This window comes from Protobothrops mucrosquamatus, unplaced genomic scaffold (genome assembly GCF_001527695.2).
Source record: "Protobothrops mucrosquamatus isolate PMUCROS unplaced genomic scaffold, P.Mucros_1.0 scaffold_254, whole genome shotgun sequence".
Lineage (NCBI taxonomy): Eukaryota > Metazoa > Chordata > Lepidosauria > Squamata > Viperidae > Protobothrops > Protobothrops mucrosquamatus.
Genome location: NW_015386330.1, coordinates 577130 through 598984, shown reverse-complemented (window position 1 = coordinate 598984; position 21855 = coordinate 577130). Strand labels below are relative to the sequence as shown.

The 21855-nt window shown below is 35.9% G+C and overlaps 1 protein-coding gene across 8 annotated transcripts in view; it reads right to left on the bottom strand.

Annotated features, from left to right (window-relative positions):
- The window catches only part of BIN1 (bridging integrator 1), a 118764-nt gene that overhangs the window by 38682 nt on the left and 58227 nt on the right, over positions 1-21855 (bottom strand). For 7 of the 8 annotated variants that reach the window (XM_015831209.1, XM_015831202.1, XM_015831222.1 and 4 more), the window contains exons 3-6: positions 9478-9532; positions 8289-8383; positions 6885-6980; positions 4637-4744 (exon numbers count right to left, since the gene is read on the bottom strand). In XM_015831209.1, coding sequence (XP_015686695.1) covers positions 4637-4744; positions 6885-6980; positions 8289-8383; positions 9478-9532 — 354 coding nt within the window. Of the gene's footprint in view, positions 1-3363; positions 3457-4636; positions 4745-6884; positions 6981-8288; positions 8384-9477; positions 9533-21855 lie in introns of all 8 variants that reach the window. The other variant, XM_015831245.1, reaches the window with a different exon arrangement.

Sequence of the window (21855 nt, the reverse complement as noted above, 5' to 3'; positions counted from 1 at the left end):
AAAGATATCTACATTGAAATAGCCCAATGTTGTGAGACAGAAATACCCAAGGCAACGTTCACTCTATGAAAATACAATAAGAGGCTGTAAAACCCAATTGCAATACTATGGTTTCCCACAGGAGTCACCTTGGCAGACTCAATAAAATAATTATTATGACAATTATTTGTCTCTTTATCTTAAGACAAATTCATTAAAATAATATAAAATATAAAAATATTGAGATATGCTATACAAAACAATACAATACAAAATTGAACAGGCAAAAAAGGAATGCTACAGCAACTCTCTATCATTCTGTTTTTACAATAGCTGAGAAATTGCATGCAAAATGACAGAAATGGAATTTGACCAATTAACATGAAACACTGCAAGATATTCTTGAAATATAGGTTATGTTTTTATATCATTGCTTCTATATGATGTGTCATCTTTATTGACATTTGTACTTGTAAAGTGTTACTGTTATGTACTGCTTAAAGCTGTCTGGACTGAAGTGATATACAGTATAAATATTACACGAAATAAATATGCAAGCATGCAAGCATTCTAAGAACAAGCATATTCATTGGATTACAATAGTTCTTTCAATTCGCCTTTTTTTAACATATCAAATATAATTTAGAAACTAATCAATACATTGGGGGTGAAGTTCCTGTAGAACAAGTAATCTTAGTGATCTGCCTTTTCCAGACTTTTTATATTGAAATATTTTTTAATCTTTTATCTCTTTATCTCTTTTAGCTAAGGGGGGAGTAAAGGAGAGAAAATGCTGTGGAGATTGGAAGATAGGAAGCCACTTGGCCATGTCATATTTGAAGGTTGTTGGTTTCAAGCACAGCACATTCAAGTGGCCCACCTAATCCTTCTACCATGTTCTTTTCTTCTACTTTCCCTTACCCACCACCTATTAGTTGGTGGTTTATTAGTCCTATTAGTTGGTGGTTTAGCATTATGTCACCTCTGCATCATTTGCTAACATATAAGCTACTTGTCTATGTCATCTGGATTCACTTCAAATTTCAGGTGCCAACTTCTGCAGATTTATATTTTTTTAATTTGATTTTTTAAAATATTAGATTTCAATGTGACATTCTTCCCACTGAAGAATTCCAATGCTCAGCAAGATGAAACAGCTGCCTAGCTGATTCATGAACATAAAGAAAAAGAGTTTCTTGATACATAGTTGAATCTGGGCCAGTTTTACAAAGAAAGCATCTGTACGCTTTTAGCTAGCATTTCAATGGGGTTGTAGGAAGGCAGGAATTTGCTGTCTTAAGCAATTTAACTCATTAACCTTCCGGAATATATTCCAAAAGAGAACACAGCTAGAGTGATAATTTATTTCTGCTCTCTTGAGACACCTCCCGTCATCTTTCTGATAGAAAAATTTAAATCTACCTCTGTGTTATTTACTGCCTATCTTTGATAGAGATTATGGCTAGAAACAAGAAATTAAAAGTTAGCTCACTTACCAAAGGAAACTCATTTTAGAAGGTACACAAACCATATGTTTGTTTTGAATGTTTTGAACCTGAAATTTGGAAGTTCTGATGAACCATTCCAGGTGGACATTAGTAGTGGCTAAGGGGGGAGTAAAGGAGAGAAAATGCTGTGGAGATTGGAAGATAGGAAGCCGCTTGGCCACGTCATATTTGAAGGTTGTTTGTTTCAAGCACAGCACATTCAAGTGGCCCATCTAATCCTTCTACCATGTTCTTTTTTTCTACTTTCCCTTATCCACCACCAATAATAAAAACTTCCTCGGTTTCAAGAGCTGCAAATTTAACCAATTCAACCACACCTCTCTCCAATCTTCCCAGTGCCATATTTGTCCTGCCTCCCCTTATCTACCACTGATGATGTTTGGGTTCTGGCCCACTCTTTCCCCAAAGAAATCGCTGGAACACACATCTGGAGCAAAGACTTGCTTCAATCCAGATAAAGACCACCCAAAATTCTCATCAGTCCAAATTAATATAGCCAATGGTCAGGACTGATAGTAATCCAAGCCATCTGGAATTTGAGAAGCTGGGTTTAAAGTAGGCAGCAGTTAATTAAATGTATTCACTGATCAGTTCAGAGAAGCCACAAAAATGGAAACTGGTTTCTTTCATTCAAAACAACAAGTTATCCTCTAGTATTTGCTCTTTTTTCCTTTTATTTAGTTCTTTGCTTCATTTAGCATATACACTTTGCAAGTGTGTCCTTGTTAAAACACAATATGCTATGCTGATCTTTATTTCTGTTCCTCATGGAAAACAGAAATCTGATAACTCTTATTCACTTATTACCAAGTTGTTTCCCATAAGGCTTTTGGATGTTCAAAGTTCTTGGCAGGATTTTATTTACTGGCACCTTATTCTTCAAATGATTTTAGAGGAAAGGCTACATTGTCCAGAGACATTTCTAATCATAAAGCAGAACAAGACATAAAAACTATAGACTTAAAGCTTGTTATACATTCATTTAAAAAACATCTGGATTTTATAAAAAGTTAAGTATAAAAAATAATATGTACAAACAGAAGCTGAAAAACCAAAAGAAAGCCCATACAGGCAACTTTAAAACAACAACATTCAGGATATATATTTAAAAAGATCCTCTTCTCCTTGCTTATTATATAGAGCGTGGTGAAGGGAAAGGGATGTGAGAATACAACAACAATATCCATTTCTCAGAAATGGATTCTGGGATTTAATGGCTGAGTTTTAATGAAAGAGAAGAGTAAATGTTGATCAAGAACCATGGTCTGCTGAAATTTGGATGTGAGAGTGAAGGACTTTAAGTATTGGTAAGTTAATGGAAATAATAAGCCTTGCTATAAAGTGTTTTATAAGGACTGAATATCAGGTTAAAAGAATCTATAATAACAAGAAGAGACTACCATATAATATGTAGATATATACTTCCCTCCCCTCCTTCTCATCCATAGATCTCAGAATCCAGAAACATTGGATCATGCTCGAGCAATTATAAACTCCTAGGCAAACCCTACTTCTAATTGAGCAATACCAGTTGCCACACAATGGAGACACCCAAATTAAACAGTAACTATGGAACTACTTCCCCACCTTCTATCCTATCATCTCACTGGACACCCATACATTTACTGTAATTGCTGATGAGGACATGACACCATGTATTAATCCAGGGGAATACAAAATCAGAGAAACTACATTGCCTTTTCAAACATGTTTTGGGCTTGAAGAAGTCTGAATTTTAAATCAACATTCTTCCCAGAGAAAAGAAACCTTCTGGGAGAGGTTAGAGTGAACGCTGCCTGGGGAATAAGCACAGAAGAGAGCTTCAGCCAGAAATAGCACATGCAGGGTTAGACAGCAAGGCAGGCTGGACTATCACCTGATTCCGCAGTAGGTTAGTCTGAGCTACGAGGTGCGCTTGTAGCTTCCCTTGGCACCACTGAGGCGCGGCTTTCTCAAGCAACGACACAGGCTGGGCAAAAGCATTTTCAGAAGACAAGACAAGAAGAAAACAGACACATTTTGAGAATTATTTTTTTAAAAAATAAAAATAAAAATCAAATAATAACGGCCAGGATGAACCAACCATCCCAACAAAAAACAACAACAGAAGAAGTCAGTATTAAGCGATAAGTCAAGGATGAATCCTATATGACATGCTAAATCTAGCAGTAATTAATGCTCCACAAAATGTTCAATGAACTCCAGAGCGAACACAGCTTATGAACACTCCAGCTGCAGAGAGCAACAGAGAAGAAATTGTTAGTCATTTAGAAAGCAACAGAGTCCAACCTTACTTAGTCTCTCTCCATAGGTCATTAGCAACTTCAAAAGGAGCCAAGATTAAAAGACAACTTCATTATAACAGCCATGCAGATTATTCATATTTTGTAGCATTTTATTTAAACATCGGAGGTTGACAACTGTCTAAGCCTAAAGTGGGAATAATTTGCATTAAGCACAAGGGCACTTATTTAAACATCCATAAGATCTTAGGTCACTGAGGACTATACAGAATTGAAGAATATTCCCCCATTAGTGACATGATTAGATTTTCCAGAGTACAAGGAACAATAGTCATAGAGAGAAGCTTGATTGAGAAAATGTTTAATCTGAATTTCACAAAATCACTCCTGCTGATATCCTTAACTTGTGTCATCTGCATGCTCTGCAATGGTCATAAATAGAAACGCAGAGCAGTTAACTCCATTTATAGAGGCAGATGCCTTTCACCTGAAAAAGCCTGGACAAATCATTTTGCCCATGACACAAGCAGTCAAATCAGAAAAAGTCTAGATTAGCCAGAAATCCTAAATTGTTCAGTAATTCAGGAGTAAAGGAATACTAATAGAAAGAATTTTTCACCCCCTAGCTGTAAGACTTCTTGTTTCTTCATTTAGTTTTTTTTCCCCTTTTAGCATTGACACACTCCTACTGATTTTACATTTCAGTTGTAAACAATAGTTTTTGCATTGTTTTTATTCATAAGATAAAATCATGTTTGTCAGGAATTCTGAAGTTTGGGCATTTTGTTCTTTTACTTCTAACAACAAAAAGCTGATTGTTTTGTAGAGTATTATCCCAGCATGAAATACATATTTTTCTTCAACTGAGAGAAAGCAGCCACACCACCCCTTACAAGAGTTATTTACCTTGGCAATTTTAGCCTCATCTTTCTTCTTTGCAGTTTGAAGAGATTCATAATGATGCCTGGCACTGTCATAGTCTACAAGTTTCCTTCCCCGTTTAGCAATGCGAGACTGAAAGGAGATGTGAGAAGAACACCAGAGCCATGAAGTAACCATTTTTACAGACCAATGTATATGCATTCTGCCAATTATGCTGCCAACAAGCAACTGTCTTGGCTCCTTGCATCTATTTAAGATCAATGTAGATTATTTCAACTTTTCTCCCAATGTATATGCTGAAATTTCTGATGCACAGACCTACACACATACACACACACACACATACAAACACACAAACACAGAGACCAATTGGCAAATGCGCCAATGGAAATGAAAGGAGAGAGTTGGAATTTTTTTTTCTACCAGTTAGTTGGATGGAGTACTAGCTGGCTGAGTGGAAGGTGGAGTACAACATTATTGTATTTTTATCTTCAGAGTAATCTTCTGAGAGAGGTTGAAGTGAGATACAGTGACTTTATACTGTACAGCTTTGTCTTACAGCTTTCCCATTTCCCCATAACAAAACACTAATCCTACTGCCTCAATACTTTCACTCAAGTATGTCTCTCTTTTAAAGTACCTCAACTTAAAACATAGAGATGTCTCTGTACTTTTCAAAATTCCTTTCTTTGTCATTCTATGTCATTCCTTTAAAAAAACTGAAAGAAACAGAATTGCTAAAATTATTATGATAAACATGTAACATATTCTATATTTGCATCTTCAGTTCTTTTTCTACAGAATGAACATTTTGCACACTCTGAATATTGTGTATTGTTCCTAGAGTGGTAGCAGTAAAATAGCACTTAAAGGAGATCTTGATGTTCCTGATGCATTTTTGCTTTGGGAGCTTTGAGAAATGAAACAGGAAAGAAAGATTAATATAGATGCCATGCTAATTTTTCATTAGCTTAAGGTCACGAGACAATAAAAAACCACAGGAAAAACCAAACTTCAGTTTTCAGAAATATATTACTAAAAAAAATGAAAGCAAGGAACTATAAGAAAGAAAATATTTGTGCTTGATAAGAATGGGCAGCCCAACAGTACTTACGATCCATTCAGAACAAAGCAGGGTTTTTTGAACAATGGTTTCTGATGTGACATATATTATATGATTTCATTAAGTTTTATATTTCAAATCAAATCAAGCTACTTCAATTACTCTGTTTCACCTAGAACAAAAAAATTGTTTTTGATACTACAATGTATACGTTTCGCCATCAGGATTACTATTAATGATTAATTGATTGCGTATGTCATTGTTGACTCTTAACAATCACATTGAGATAAATATAAATATATTATATTTATATAAACATAAATCAGTAATCTTGATTTTTTTTTACATATTTCTATTTCAGCTCTAGTGAGAGTTTAATTATTGTCAGCTTTCTATTTTATCATTTGACTATCACGAATGTATTTTTGTTCACATTATAAATTCTTGAATGGTAGTCAAATGCAGAATATAAATTATATTACCATTATAAGCCACTCTGTAAGTCGCATCTAAGAGAATATGAAGGACTTTGTGAAATTCTATATATCAGGTATGTTTATTACAAAGAGGTTGAAGAACAAAATGGGTGCCCGTGAGCCTAATGCACCAATCCATATATACATTTTTCCCAAAATAAATATCTTGCAGAGAGTATAGAATTCCTTACATTAGTGATTTTGGAAGTATGAGCCTAGAAACCACTGCTGGTCAATGGAAGTCCTCTCAGTGGACTATGCAGCCTCCCTACATTCATCAGCCTGAGCCCATTTCCAACAATCAGCTGACACCCTATCAATGGCCAAGGGTGCCAGAGCTAAATCAGTGAGTAGCATCTAGTCAACTGAGTACTGTGTACGGAGGGAGGCCTCCAACAGTTAGCTGGCTGCTCAGTGCCTCAGCCCCCACCTGAAATACTATTATAAATACTTAATTCTGGATTGCACATTTTGTTATGATTATTAGTTTCAAAATGCCTTTTAAAATGGAATAAGAAGGCATACACAAATGCAAGAATATTTTACTTAAAAATCCTCCAGCTCTCCCATGCTCATAAAGATAAAAATGTAAGAAGGGAGTATCTATTATACTGGGTGGCCCCACATTTATTAATGTCTTTTGAAACACTCCTTCATTTGTTTCACTGCTAATGTGGCTTTCACCTTCCAAAAGGAAATTAAGGTAGACCAAAACTTTATGAAACCCCCATACCTTTATGTCTGGGAACTGGCCAAGATAGGTGTCCATAGTCAGCAATGCCTGATCTACCAGTTTCTGATGGAAGTCTGTCCAAAGCAAGTCATTATTCTGGAACAGAATAAGAGTAATGTGGGAAGAGTTGGGTTATCTGTGCATTATGCAGGTCAATTTCATCTATGTGAGCAAAAGTATGATAACAGTGAGATACATTTCATCCCTAGTACTAGTAAGTTAATTCATAAGACAAATCGTGTTTGAAGCTTCCTTTTTTAGTATGCATATGTGTAACACCATTAGGATCTGTTCCTAAAACTGTCATGCTTTTGTTTTCTAGACAATTTTAAAAGCTACAATTATTTAAAAGTGTTGGACAAAGATACTAGATTTGTGCATCTTCTATTCCAACCTTTTTCGAATCAGGGACTGGTCTCATGGAAGACAATTTTTTTAAGGACCGGGAGAGATGGTTTCAATTTCATTCATTCACCTGCAACTCACTGCCAGCTGTGTGGCTCAGTTCTTAATAGGCCACAGACCAGTACTGGGGATTGGGGACCCCTGTTTTGTACAATAAGGGAAGCTCTGACTGTTGAATTTCAACCGGCCATGAATAAAAAAATTAATTGGAATATTTGCTATATGACAAATATTTCTATGCCTTTTTTGCTATCTCTGATGTACAGTAGTTTGGTCTTTATGACATATATGGGTTCCATCAATTCATTGTTGCTTTTCTCTAAGCAGCTACAATATCAGCAAGTGCCCCCATGTTCATGTTAAGTTGGAAAATATTATTTGCAGACACTCGAGATCAGTACAGTTCCCCACCATCACCACCACCAGTCTGGTTTCATAGTGGCCGGCTGTGAATGTAAGAGATATGCTATTTGCCTCTTGCTCTTATGTGGAATTTTTGGTATCAGAAAAAGGATATTGTTGTATCATAGAACACACTGGCACAATTTGCGCATGATGTAAAACAATAGAAGTAAGAAATAGTCAGCTCAGGATTTTTGCTTGAATACTCCCTATTCCTGCTTTGCTACTACAGGCACAAGGAGGAGATTGGAAACATCATCGTCTAGCCCCAAAGTTTATTCTACACAACAAATACAAGCTGTGGTTAATTCAAACCATGGTTCATTAAAACAAAGCAGGATTAAATCATGGCACATGACCATGGCATCTTTCATTAAATTAACACTTAGTAAACAAATTGATAAATCATCAAGAGGAAGTGATGGCTTCTCTTCTTTTCTCTTGTGGAAGTATCAGAGAACAGAATATGCGAGTCTAAGATATAAGCACATTCATTTCTGTAATACTAAACTGTAGTATTAACAACACTTTCTGCCTCCACAAATCTGAGATCACAATACATTTATCATGCTAATGTGTGAGAAATCCAAAGCTCACCTCTCCTATTTTGTTACTTTCATCCCTTCCTGGCCAATCGGGTTCATATACTTCTTGCAAACACTCTGTAAGTCTCTTGGAGGCTTCATGCATTGCTTTGAAATAGAAAAGAATGACATAACAGTACCCAAATAATTATTCATCCTGCCCTCTAAGAAAAATCCAAACACCTTGCTCATTTATAAAGGACTTGATAATATTCATAATATTTCTTTCCTAACAAGAAAAATAAAAGATGAACAAAAAAAATGGTTACACACATCAATTCCCTTGTGGTTTAATATTCTTTCATTAATTTATTTCTTTAATAAACAAATGAAACTAAGTTCCTTTTTTAAATGGCTAATTTCTTATTTCAGAACATAGTATAATTTAAGAAGAGTTTCAAATATTTGGCTGAGATTTATATACACACACACATACCTATACATGTGTGTGTAAATAATTTAATTTATAATGTAATGTAATATAATATATAATATAATGATATATAATATAATAATAATATATAGTAATATAGATATTACTCTTTCTATTTGTTCTTCAACATTATACTGAAGGATTAAAATAAGAACTGCTGTCTATTGATATAATTAGTCTGGGCCATGTTTTGTGGAGCTTTTTTAAAGTAATAAGAACAAAAGTAAAAGGAAGGGACAGGATCCCATCAGAAAGAGGAGATTTGCATTATAATTGTTTATCTCTCCTGCTTCCTGGAACCTGAAAAGTATAACACATGTCATTTACTTGTTATTAAGCAGATGAATAACTCCAAATTTCCAAGCTTCCAAGTCTGGTGGCCTTTATTTTTTTTAACCACCATGGGACCTAATATTATGCCAGGAGCCATGGCAATATCTCCCCCACTCTCTATTATCCTCTTACTAATTTATTAGTCAAGACAGAGCTTGAAGCATTTATAAAATATTACTAGAATCTATCTGTAGCACATCTCTAGGAAACGTTTCCATGTTAAATAAATAGCATTTGCCCCTGTTCCAAATTTTCTTGACCACCATAAAATTCCAACAACTACTTAGTTCCATAATTATAGCTTTCTAAAGTAATGCAAATAGTACTGCCTAGCAGCAATAGACAAAACTGGGTAAGATAAGATTTAATAATGGCTTCTGGAATTTATTTCACAGAAGATCATGTAAAGCAATAGGACTATTATTCCAAGTATTACCTTTAACTGAAGTCAGGTAGGTCCGGAGATCCTTCTGTAGCTTGGATCCTTCTGTCTAAAAAAATAGTGAATAGAAATAGTGAGTGAGCTATTGCAATAACAGGTCACAATAGTTTGGTTTTGATATCAAGTTCCACTGTTGCTTTTCATCTTTAAAATCCTAAAAAGAAAGGTTAAAATATTGTTTTTTGAAAGAACCTGTCTAGTTTATAAGATTTATAAGATTAGTTGTAGAGGGAACTCCCCAGATTAGCAGAAATTTGTCTTTTTAGATATAGCATCTTCTTTGTAGAACATTTATCTCTAGAAAGCCATATTAATTTCCTCAATTAACGATTGCTTTTATTTTTTTTTAAAAAAAACTTTTAATATAATCAGTTAAATGATCTCCTTTGGTATTTTATATAATTCCATATTGCTTATATTATATATACTCTACCTCAGATTTAGCAACAGGAATTGTGGTCCCAACTGTAGTTGTACGTCCACCTGTGGGTTAAGCTGTACATTGCTATTTTTGATTTAAAGCTTTACCAACACCTTGAATTAAGCACACACAATATAATTTGGTACAATTTAGAATAGATTACATCTGTAAAATAGAAATAATCTATTCTAAAAAATAAAAAAGGATCACTACCACAACCCAGCTACAAATTTAAAAAGCTATAAAATATTTTGAATTCTGTTTCTCCCTTTATTATATTATCTACTAGTTTATTGATTTTGTCTGTTATTTATATTCTTTTATTGACATCTGCCCTATAGTGATTATTTTTAGCTGTTTTGGAAAGTTCAGCGGACAAGTAAACAAAAATTTAAAATGAGTAAATAATTCAATAGCAAAACTTAATCGCAACTAATTAGGTTGTGGAATTGGGAATGGCTAAGAAGGTTTAGGCCAATGAGTCAACATTTTTGTGCAATCTAAGTCACAATAGCTTTTCTTTTATCTCTCATTTCAATAAAGCAGCATTCCAACAAATTGATTTTCTGAAATATTCAAAACTTTAATATTTAAATTCAATTAACAGAAATATATTTAGAATACGAACTTTGGTCTCAAAAGATGAATACTTCAAACTGCCATTTTACAATCGTCTACTGAGTTGTTACTTAATTCCAAGTAAGTACATTCAGGACTGGAGCTCTAGATTCACGACATCCCTTATTTTGGATTTGATGTTTATCAAAAATTGCATAAGATAGAAATTGTCATAACTGATATTCTGTATTATTGAGCACTAACACCATCCATCAAACAGTGTCAGCTACTAAGTACAATTATGTGTATAGAACGTACTAGTTAAAAACATTAAAGAGTAGTAAATAACTATCATTTGTAAGAAATAATTTAAAAATCAAATATTATAAGCTGTCAAATATCTGCAATCTATTTAGCAAATATGAAGACATTCAAAGGATATTTCACATCAATATTACTAAAGACAACTTTTCATTTTGAATGAAAAATTTGTCTCAATCTAATGACCAAGGTTGGAGTTGGGCGACCTAATTTTTCCAACTGTTTGCAGCTGGAATAAAGCAGGAGTCTCCAGATTCCCTATCTCCATACATCAGCTCAGCAAAGCACTTTTCTTCTTGAGATCAAGGCTTTTAAAAATTGCAATCTCATTGTTTTGAACACGGTCTCCCCATCAAGGGTTGATAGTCAAGGAAGAACCTCTTAATTGCAACTGGGATGTAAGTCATTTTTGGCCTGATCCTCCATTTTAATATTTAAATACTCAAAAGTCCCCAACCAATATCTCTAGTATAATTCCAATTATGCAATTTTTCTGCATATGGGTTAATTTAGTCCTTAAAGTGTGCATCTTCAAAGACAATGCAAAAGAAAAGTGGTCACATACTGGGTGTCCTTCCCCGCCTAACATCAACAAAAGCTGGATGGAATGTCTATGGCCATGGGAACAGCTGTGGTTTTTCAAAAGGAAGGACAAGGGCAGCAGGAAGAAGAAAAATCTATCCAGCAGCATCTGCTTATACAAAAGACTGCCTTTCCCCTTTCCTTTTATCTTCATAAAGGGGGAGTTTAAAGAGAGGAAGCTTATACAACATCTGTTTCAGGAGGTAACGGATGAAGACATGTTTCCTGTCATGGTCCTCCTTGCTCTTACTCTAAAAGTGTTTATGTCTTCATTCTTATCTTGTGTTTTTAAAATAAAAAAGCTATAACAGAGTTCCAATTATCCAAGACTTAAAAGTACTGTATATGTTTCTGCTATGTTCAGATAGGCACCAATTCTGCTGCTGATGTTGACTCTGCATTCAATTGTACTGAAAACCCTTATAAAATGAGTGGGATAATCTTTTTTCCCTCAATTTTAGCTTATCTTTAGAAACTATCAATTACAAATTCTTTCTGTATGAGATCTCTAGAAGGAAAAAGACTGAGGTAAGCTGTGCTGCTCTTTATGTCAATGAGACCATAATGTCAACAGAAAAATGAATAGAAACAGATTCTTCCACATAATCACCATAAGTGCCAATGCCAGCTCCCAAAATAATGTATTAGAAATGCAACAGTTCCAGAAATATTGCAGCAATAGGTAATAGTAGTAGTAGTAGTAGTAGTAGTAGTAGTAGTAGTAGTAGTAGTAGTCATCATCATCATCATCATCCCCCTTGACGTGGTTGTGGGGCTTGTATACTCTGAGGAAGATGAGAGCTATGCCAGAGGTTCAACCATACTGGACAGGTCTCATCAGAAGAGTCAAACAAAGAGTGTCTCTCCCATAAAAAATATGGTGAGACGTAAATTTCAGAAAGCCATACCGGCTCGGATGTCGCCCGAGTTAACAAGGTCTGCACTAGATGTTGGAGTTCCTGGATATCTGGTGAAAAATGGGTTACAGGACTCAGGACTATTGGCTGGGCAACCAGGGCCAGCAGTTGCAGAACTACTGGAAGAAAAGGTGTTTACCTGTCACAAATACACAGTGATTGAAAACAAAAAAATAATGATTTGTTATTACAGTTCAAGTCCAACAAGAAGAGGATATCTAAAACAAATGCACAAATTCTGGAAAGAACAACATCCAGAATCAGAAATAACATAACAGAGACTAACAGATCAACGCCAATTTATAATTCAAAATAAAGTATTCACAGAAACAGAATTGGACCAACTGCAAAGGTTTACCCAGGGCAGGGGTAGGCAACCTTGGCTCTTTTATGACTTGTGGACTTCAACTCCCAAAATTCCTGAGTCAGCATAGCTGATTCAGGAATTCTGGGTATTGAAGTCCACAAGTCGTAAAAGAGCCAAGGTTGCCTATCCCTGACCCAGGGCAAAGAAATCAAAGCCTTGCCAGAAGTAATTCAGAATGTAGAGGCAAACCAGGGGGAGTCGGCAGTGAAGGAATCCAGCAGAGATATACAACTGTTCTCATTTGGAAACCAGGCACCTTTTCCCCAGGAAGAACAAAACCCTCTAACTAAACAAATAAAAGAATTGAAACAAAAAATAACTGAGCACCTAGAACAGCACAAAAACAACAGAATAAAGCTGCCTGCATTGAAGCTTGTTCCAAAGAAACAGCTAGCACAAGCATTAAAAGATGCAAATACTACAATATCAAGTATAAGCACCAATTCACTGCAAGAAACAAACCAACTAATGTACAGCACAGCTGCAGTTATAACTGAATACCTGGGATGCAAAATCAACAAAGAAGAAAACAAACAGTGCACCACAAAAATGGAACGTTAGACTAGAAAATAAGATCAGCAAGTTAAGATCACATGCAAGCAAGCTAGAACAGATGAAAGAAAAGAAGCTGAAGAACAAGAAGACCAAAGAATACCTAATCAAGAAATACCACTTAGAAACAAGGAAAATCAAGGAAACACTGGAAATAATAAAACAGCAAATAACAGCTATAGCCAGGAAAATCAGTAGATATGAAGCTCGAATTGTAAATTATAGGCAGAATCTCCAATTTCAATCCAATCAGAAACATTTCTACCAATCCATCAATGGAGAAACTGCAATGAATCAGTCAGTACCTGACAAGGAAGAAACAGTGCAGTTCTGAAAGCAGATATGGGATAACCCAAAGAAATACAACAAGGATGCGGCTTGTTAAAAGAGGTGGATGCAAATAAAACAGAAATTGAAATGAAAGAACTAGTAATAACAAAAATGGTAGAAAAAAGAGCAAGGAAAATCAAAAATTGGTCAGCACCAGGTGAAGATGAACTGCATGGATTTTGGTTGAAACATCTAACTATTATACACCCACTCATTGCCAAGCAGGTCAACAATATACTACAAGGAGGAGAAATTGAAAAGTGGCTAACAACTGGGAAAACCTACCTAATAATGAAAAATCCAGCAAAAGGGGCAATATCAGGCAACTACAAGCCAATTACCTGCTTACCAACAACTTTCAAATTGCTAACTGGTATGGTAGCTGATGCAGTACAACAGCATCTAGTTGAAAACAATCTCTTTCCACCTGAGCAGAAAGGAAACCGCTCCAACAGCAGAGGAACAAAAGATCAACTCCTAATAGACAAAATGATCTTGGAAAACTGCAAGAAAAGAAAGACCAACCTGAATGTGGCATGGATTGACTACAAAAAGGCATTTGACTCTCAGCCACATGACTGGATAATCAAGTGCCTAGAAATAACAGGAGTCAGTGTAAACATTAGAAAATTTGTGCAAAGATCGATGACACAATGGAAGACACAGTTGCAGGTCAATGGTGAGAGACTAGGAGAGATTAATATCAAGAGAGGAATATTTCAAGGAGATTCATTATCACCACTACTATTTGTTATTGCACTGTTTCCTCTGTCAACAATACTGAATAACTCAGGACATGGCTATCAAACATCAAAAACACTTACTATCAAACAAGGGAAAATAGTGAAAACTGAAGGAATCAAGATGCCCCACGAAAATAACATTAAGAGTCTGGATGAGAAGATTACTACAAATACTTGGGTATCCTTCAAGCTGACAACATCAAGCATACTGAAGTCAAGAAAAAGATTAGAGGTGAATACATCAAGAGAGTGAAGAAGATCTTAAAGTCAATACCATGAAGGCAATCAACACCTGGGCAATTCCAGTCATTAGATACACAGCTGGAATAGTGGACTGGACTCAAGCAGAACTAAAAGCAATGGATAGGAAGACCAGAAAAATAATGACAATGACTCATGCCCTTCATCCACGCAGTGACATTGACAGATTTTATCTACCAAGGCAAATAGGTGGGCATGGAATGTTGCAAGTGCATCAGATGGTTGAAGAAGAAAAAATGGCTTTGGAAGAATATCTGAAGGACAGTGATGAAGATGCACTGAAATTAGTATATCAGGAAGGCTTACTGACTACTGGAGAGACCAAACTGGCCTACAAGAAAGACTAAATGAAGAACAGAATAGAGGCATGGGAAGACAAAGCACTACATGGCCAGTGCATTAAAAAAAATAACTGGGAAAGCAGATAATAACAAGACCTGGCAATGGCTAAGAGCAGGAAAATTGAAGAAAGAGACCAAGGGACTAATTCTGGCTGCACAAGACCAAGCCTTAAGGACAAACGCATACAAAGTCAAAATTGAGAAGACAGCAACAGACAGTAAGTGCCGCCTATGCAAAGACGCTGAAGAAACAGTAGACCACCTGGTAAGCTGCTGCAAGAAGATTGCACAAACTGACTACAAGAAACGGCATGACAAAGTAGCAACAATGGTGCATTGGAAGATCTGCAAGAAATATCATTTACCTGTAAGCAAGAACTGGTGGGATCATAAAATAGAGAAAGTTATAGAAAATGATAAAATTAACTGCTCTGGGACTTCAGAATTCAAATAGACAAGCACCTGCAACATAACACCCCAGACTTAACAATTGTCGATAAAAAGGACAAAAAAGTCTGGATAGTGGATATGGCAGTGCCTGGAGACAGCAGAATAGATGAGAAAGAACTGGAGAAGATAACAAAATACAAAGACCTACAAATAGAAATAGAAAGACTGTGGCAAAAGCAAGCAAGGGTAGTACCAATAGTAATAGGTGCCTTGAGTGCAATCCCAAAACAACTGGAGCACCATTTGAACACCATTGGCATTGACAAATTCACCATTAGTCAATTGCAAAAGGCAGCCTTACTAGGAACTGCTTCCATCCTGCGACAATATCTGTAATACCATCAAACATCCACATCTGCCTATCCCAGGTCCTTGGTAAGGACTCGATAGGTAGACAAAATGCCAAATCCAGTCTGAACATCTGGCGATGATCCATAACAACAACAACAACAACAACAACAACAACAACAATAATAATAATAATAATAATAATAATAATAATAATAATAATAATAATAATAATAATAGGCTTTCCTTTAATTGTCCAAGGATAGAGAAATAAATACTTGGTGAAAGAATGAAATAAACACAGTACTTAACTCTGAGGCCAATTAGAATTTTAAAAATAACTCAATTATTTAAAATTTGTATTATGCATAGCTTGATTTACTTATACAGATATATTTGTTGTAAAAATAGAAAAGTATAATTTATTTAGATAGCAGTTATACATTGACTGGAGCATTTATTTTTTATTTTTTTGCACTCATGTCAGAAGCATCAAGGACCTTCTGCCTTGTAAGGATTGCCCTGTTGGGGGCTCCTATCATGTCCCCAGCAGGAGCTGGAGCAAAGGACAAAAGTTCACCCTACCCCACGGCAGCGTTCGGGTCTCGAATGCGGGCTTGCTAACCTCCAACCAAGCGTTCTAACCACGAGAGGCACCATATTCCTGACTGGAGCCATGTTGAAATATTTTCAATTTTAAAGCTGCTGAGCTCTAAAATGTGTCCCTTTCCTTCATTTTTGCCTGTTTTGGAGAAGCATCCAAGCCAAAATTAATGCTGAAAGTCATGGAGGCCATCAACACTGTAACAATATGCCAGTGGTAGTGCTGAAAAAGTGGTTGACTTTGGTTACATATTAATTGCAGACCAAGAAACAGAACTCAGATGGGCGATCATGTTTAATGTGCTTTGGCATCATTTGGGTACCTTTAAAAGCACATAGATTGGAAGTATTCTAGTTCTATCTTTGTTAGGACAAGTATCCACCATAAGATGAAGCCCCTTTAACTAGCTAAGGCTAATGCATCAGCTCTAATGCAATAATGAGATAAGAGATGGCATTATAAGTAAATAAAAGGGGTTATGAGAGAGATACACAGAATTTTGCCTATTATAGAGAAAGTGACTGAAAGAGATTTTTTTTTCCTTCCCTCACAGTGCTAAAATCCAGGGTCACTTAATGAAGCTGTATGATGGGACATAAAGAAAAATAAAATGAAGCACTTTGTACTTCAAATAGTACAGAAATTATGGAATTCATTACCACAGGAAGTTATCATGCAAATTAAGCTGACAAAGAACAAAGGAAGTGTCTACATATACTACTAATCATGGGTATCAGTTACTATCATCACTAACATTAGCGTACCTCTGAAATCCAAATAACAGGAAACACAATCTGAAGAGTCCTACTGCACTACTACACGTACCCTTTTTCTAATCATCTGATTGGTCATCATAGGAAATAGGATGCCATAGTAAGTGTTCTTTGATCTTAATAATGGTGGTTTGTAAATGTTTGCAAATGTTTGAATAATATACTGTACATGTTTCCACCTGGACAATCAATTGCTACCTACAAAAGCATTCGAAATTCAACAAAGCATCAGATTCAGTTGTTACCAGCCATGTAATTGCTGACACTTGACTCCTACCATCTTAAAAAGCCATCCTAAACACGAGACGCATGCCAGAACATACTCTGAAATGTTCACGATGGCCAAAACGTATGGTTTTTATTGTCCGTATATAGCCATACTTGGGGAGGGGGGTGTTGGGTATAATATACATATAACCACAAGCTAAGCTTATTCTGCAAGCTTAGGAATATATGGGGGATAGACTTCTTAGCGTGACAGATCAGGAACAGCTGGGCTTCTCTCTGACACCCAGGCCCATAAGAATGCAGGAAAGACTATCTTTCTGTCATTATGCATCCATTAAGCCTTGAGCCTCATCAAATGTTTAATGCTATTAACAGAACAGAAAGGAACAGGAAAGATAAGGTGGTGTATTTAATACCAACACTTCATTTGCTATTTAGAGATATGGCAGATGAACATTTCAGGTCCAGCTCACAATTTGGTTTTTGAGATATGCACTGAATTTGAGGCTCGTAATTTCTGTATGCCTAAAAGACCTTTTGGTGGATGCCATAAAACAGATGGGAGATAAATTATAGTGAATAGAAAGAATACACTGCCAGAGAGAACAAACAAGTTATTCTCATCAAAATAAGAATATACATTAGGCTATATACATTAACCTAACTATCATTAAAGTGCTTTGCAAGATCATTCACACCATTTTGTTCTTCCTTTTCTCCTCCTTTGCCAAAATAGACACAGTCTGGGGCAGAAGGCTCTGTACTTAATTGCAGTTTCTAGATATGGGAAACTAATTCATTGGGAATTATTCTTAGCATGAATATTTTTCCAGACAGCATTTCCAGAAGTGGGAATTTCTGAAAATACAGCATAATTGTTCTCTGTCAATAGACCAAGAATCACTCCCACTACAGCTGAAGAAGTTAAGCAGTTCCAAATGTAACTATTTGTTGAAGGAATAATGGGGGGGAGGGGAAATCTGCTTATTAAATCAGCAAGTGCAATGAGCAAGGCAAATATTAGCCAACACAGTAAGATTCCTTTCCAAGCACATTCATATCTTACGTTTGTATATGTATTGAACATATACATAAAGCATTCCATACACTTTATATATATTTCTATTCCCTAAAATAACGTTACTGTTTTGAATGAATAAATACCCATTTTTATTTTCTTTTAAACAGGAAAACATTACTGTTCATAATAAACATCTGAGAGCTGTTTACAATGCAAACATTGAAACCCTATTGTTGCTTTGATAGTTCTGGGTTGTTGCTTTTCCTTTTTAAAGGATCGCATGAGTGGACAGGAGCAAACCCCCTACCTGGGTTTGTGTTTATTTTCTTATCTTTTAATCTAACCTGGTTAAAAAAAGCAGAAGTTATTCTGAAGAATTGTGCAAAGGACAGATCGAGTGAAGGAGAAAGACTTCTGCTTAGCTCCAGTTGTGCTGTTCATCAAACTGCAGAGGTACCTCAGATTACCGGAATGTCAGAGCCTCTGCCAAAAAAGTCAACCCGTGTTTGGTTTACATGACGTGCATCAAGGTCAGCCTCTAAGCTAGCAGGGAGGTGCCATTTGCGGGATGCAAGGAAGCATGCCCATAGATCTCTGAATGGACATACAAGGTATTTAGAACAAGATTCCCTCCCCATTCAGGAATAAGAAAAAGTCGACAGTGTAATGCATGAGCGAGACAGCTAATTTTATATCCCTTCCATTTCACAGCAGACCTCGTCGTGCCCACTTGACTGTACAAAAAACAGGGTCTTAGCTCAGGGCAAAGTAAAGACAGCTGTCTGTTTGTCTTCCCAGCAACATAACAAACAATTGGCCCATTCTTCAATAGATGCCTAGATGCCATTTCTATCCTTCCTGGGACTCCGGCTTAAATAGAGAAAGGTCTCTGGCTTCATAAGATCAACTTTCTTTAGTACTTATATTTCCTGTAGCTACCACAAATGTGGTTTCTCAGACCCAAATATGACCCCAAAGCAGTGAACAAGATAATGAACAGTGAACTAGGTAATCTCAACAAAACTAAAAGCCTTATAGCCAGAGGGTCCCACATGTCTACCCAGAGAGCAGCAGTGATTAGCTAGTAATTAAACAGGAAAGCCAAAGCTGCAGCAACAGTTGTTGATCACCACACCATCCTTTCTTCTGTTGGGGCAACCAGCTAGACAATATAAATTTCCAGATGCTCATGTTATGTTTACTTTTAAAATATCTAATGACCTTCCATAGGAAAATTATGTTTGACCCAAGTACATGTAATTGTTTAGCAAACCAACTCTGTTTGGTATGATTGTATTTGTATGATTCTGTATGCCTTGTATGATTGTAGTTGCAAAGACTTTTTTTTTTTTTTTTGAAGAGGCTATTTTTTGTATTCCATCAATATTGCCCCTTGGGTTTTATTCTTACACAAGATTAAACTTTGTTTTTCTGGCATCAAACATTTTTCCCAGAGGGGGGAAAATAGATCTTGTGATATCCTATGAGATTTCAGCAATTTTACCCTAATCTCAAATGATCCTGAGCAAGAATGTTGAATTCTCACGAGAATCCAACCAAGAACACTGACTTTTAAAGAAACTGCAGTTTTTTTCCCCTAAAAGCTCATATAAACTGTCGGCATCATTTGACTTTATATTAGTTGGTAAACTTGTAAGTTTTCGTTCATTTTATTTTTAAGATATTTTTATTTAAATCCATGGAGAGGGATCCATGGGAAGTATTTAAAATGCAATGGAAGTCGTGCCAATCCAAGCGCTAACTTATTAATCAAGTAGAAACCAATTATAAAACAAGGAATGCCATGATTGGGAGAGAGGAAATTGTGTACTTCTTTACAAAAACACATGTGACTGTTTAAAACCTTCAAGAATTCTGCTTTCAATTTAGTGTAAAATTATGTTGTGTAAGGGCTGAGGCTGACACTAGCAAGATGGGAATCTGAATCTCAGGCAAGACAGAACAGTTTTGTAAACTCTAAGCAAGCCTCATCCAATCTCAAACTAGAAAGGCTATGATCAACTATCTGTTGATTTGAAAACGCAGGAAAAAAATTAAAATTTAAAATGTGGGACAAAATACTTACACAAATTTTGGATTTCTGTATTACAGGTAATCCTCGACTTGCAACTGTTCATTTAGTGTTTATTCAAAATTATGTCACTGAAAAAGTGACATGACTGTTTTTCACACTTATGACGGTTGCAGCATCCCCGTGGTCACATGATCAAAATTCAGATGCATGGCAACTGGTTCATATTTATGATGGTTGCAGTGTCCTGGGGTCATGTGATCACCTTCCAACAAGCAAAGTCAATGGGGAAGTCAGATTCACTTAACAACCATGTTACTAACTTAACTGCGACGATTCACTTAACAGTGGCAAGAAAAATGGAAAAATATCATAAAATGGAACAAAACTCACTTAACAAATGGTTCACTTAGAAACATAAATTTGGGGGGCTCAATTGTGATAGTAAGTCAAGGACTACCTGTATAAAGGAACAAGAAGCAGACCTGCACATACATTATTTTTATTTGGTATTAAATAAAGCTGTGTTATGTCTATGAACTTCTGTAAGCAAGTTCCTGATTATGGGGTGAAGAATCTGGACAGTCAAAATTTAGTCTCATGTCTAGGTGCCTTGCTGACAAGGAGGAAATGTTGTTTTTTTAAACAAAATTTGCCTTTCGGATATATAAATTTTGTGCACAAGAGCTTTTCTAGGAAATCAGTATCAATCCTAAGAGACATTCTGAATTTCCAAATTGAATATGTTCCATAATGAATTCCAAAAGCAAACCAAAGGGCCAAAGAAAAAGTTGCTTTAAGTATATAATTTGGCACTGTTTACATCTGTTTTTTCGCTGAAATTTAATCAAGATCATAAATGCAATATGGATACTAAGATAATCTCTTCATTTGGTGCTATGGTCCCTGAGAAAAATTACCTCCATTCCCTAAAACTATTCTATGCAATTTACTGCTTCATCTATTATGAATATTTAAAACTGAATTATGTTTCCTTATTTATGGCAATAGTAAAAAGTTATGTTTCAAAATTGTTGCCCATGAATCAGCCATATAATTGCTTATTCAATTAGATAGAAGCAGTTCTTCACCTAGCTATTACAGGATGTCCACTGTGGTAGGACGCTTGCCGGAATTACATTATTTGCCCACTCTGCCATGCTCATGCTGTATTGTGAATTTTGTCAAGCAACAGAGAAATCAGAAGATTCAGGCAGTTCAAATAAGTATAGAGATTTATTGCAAAGCGCTCTCTACAAGAATCTGAACTACTAATGGTCAAGGGAAATTAGCGGGAGTTAAAAATAGAAAGGAATCCAAAGACTTAGATCTCTTGTGGGGATTCCTGACTGATGATGCGTTTGGCCCCTCCCTCAGGCTCAGTCTGGTCATCTCCTACAAATTTGTGCTTAAACTTATTTTAATGGAAGCACTTAGTCACACGGTACTGAAGAACACTTCTACTTTATGCTTATAATCAGTGGTGGGATTCAAATATGTGAACAACCGGTTCTCTGTGTGGATGCCACTACCGGAAGTCCATTCTGGGCCTGGGCAATAAAAAATTAGCTACCAGTTCTGCC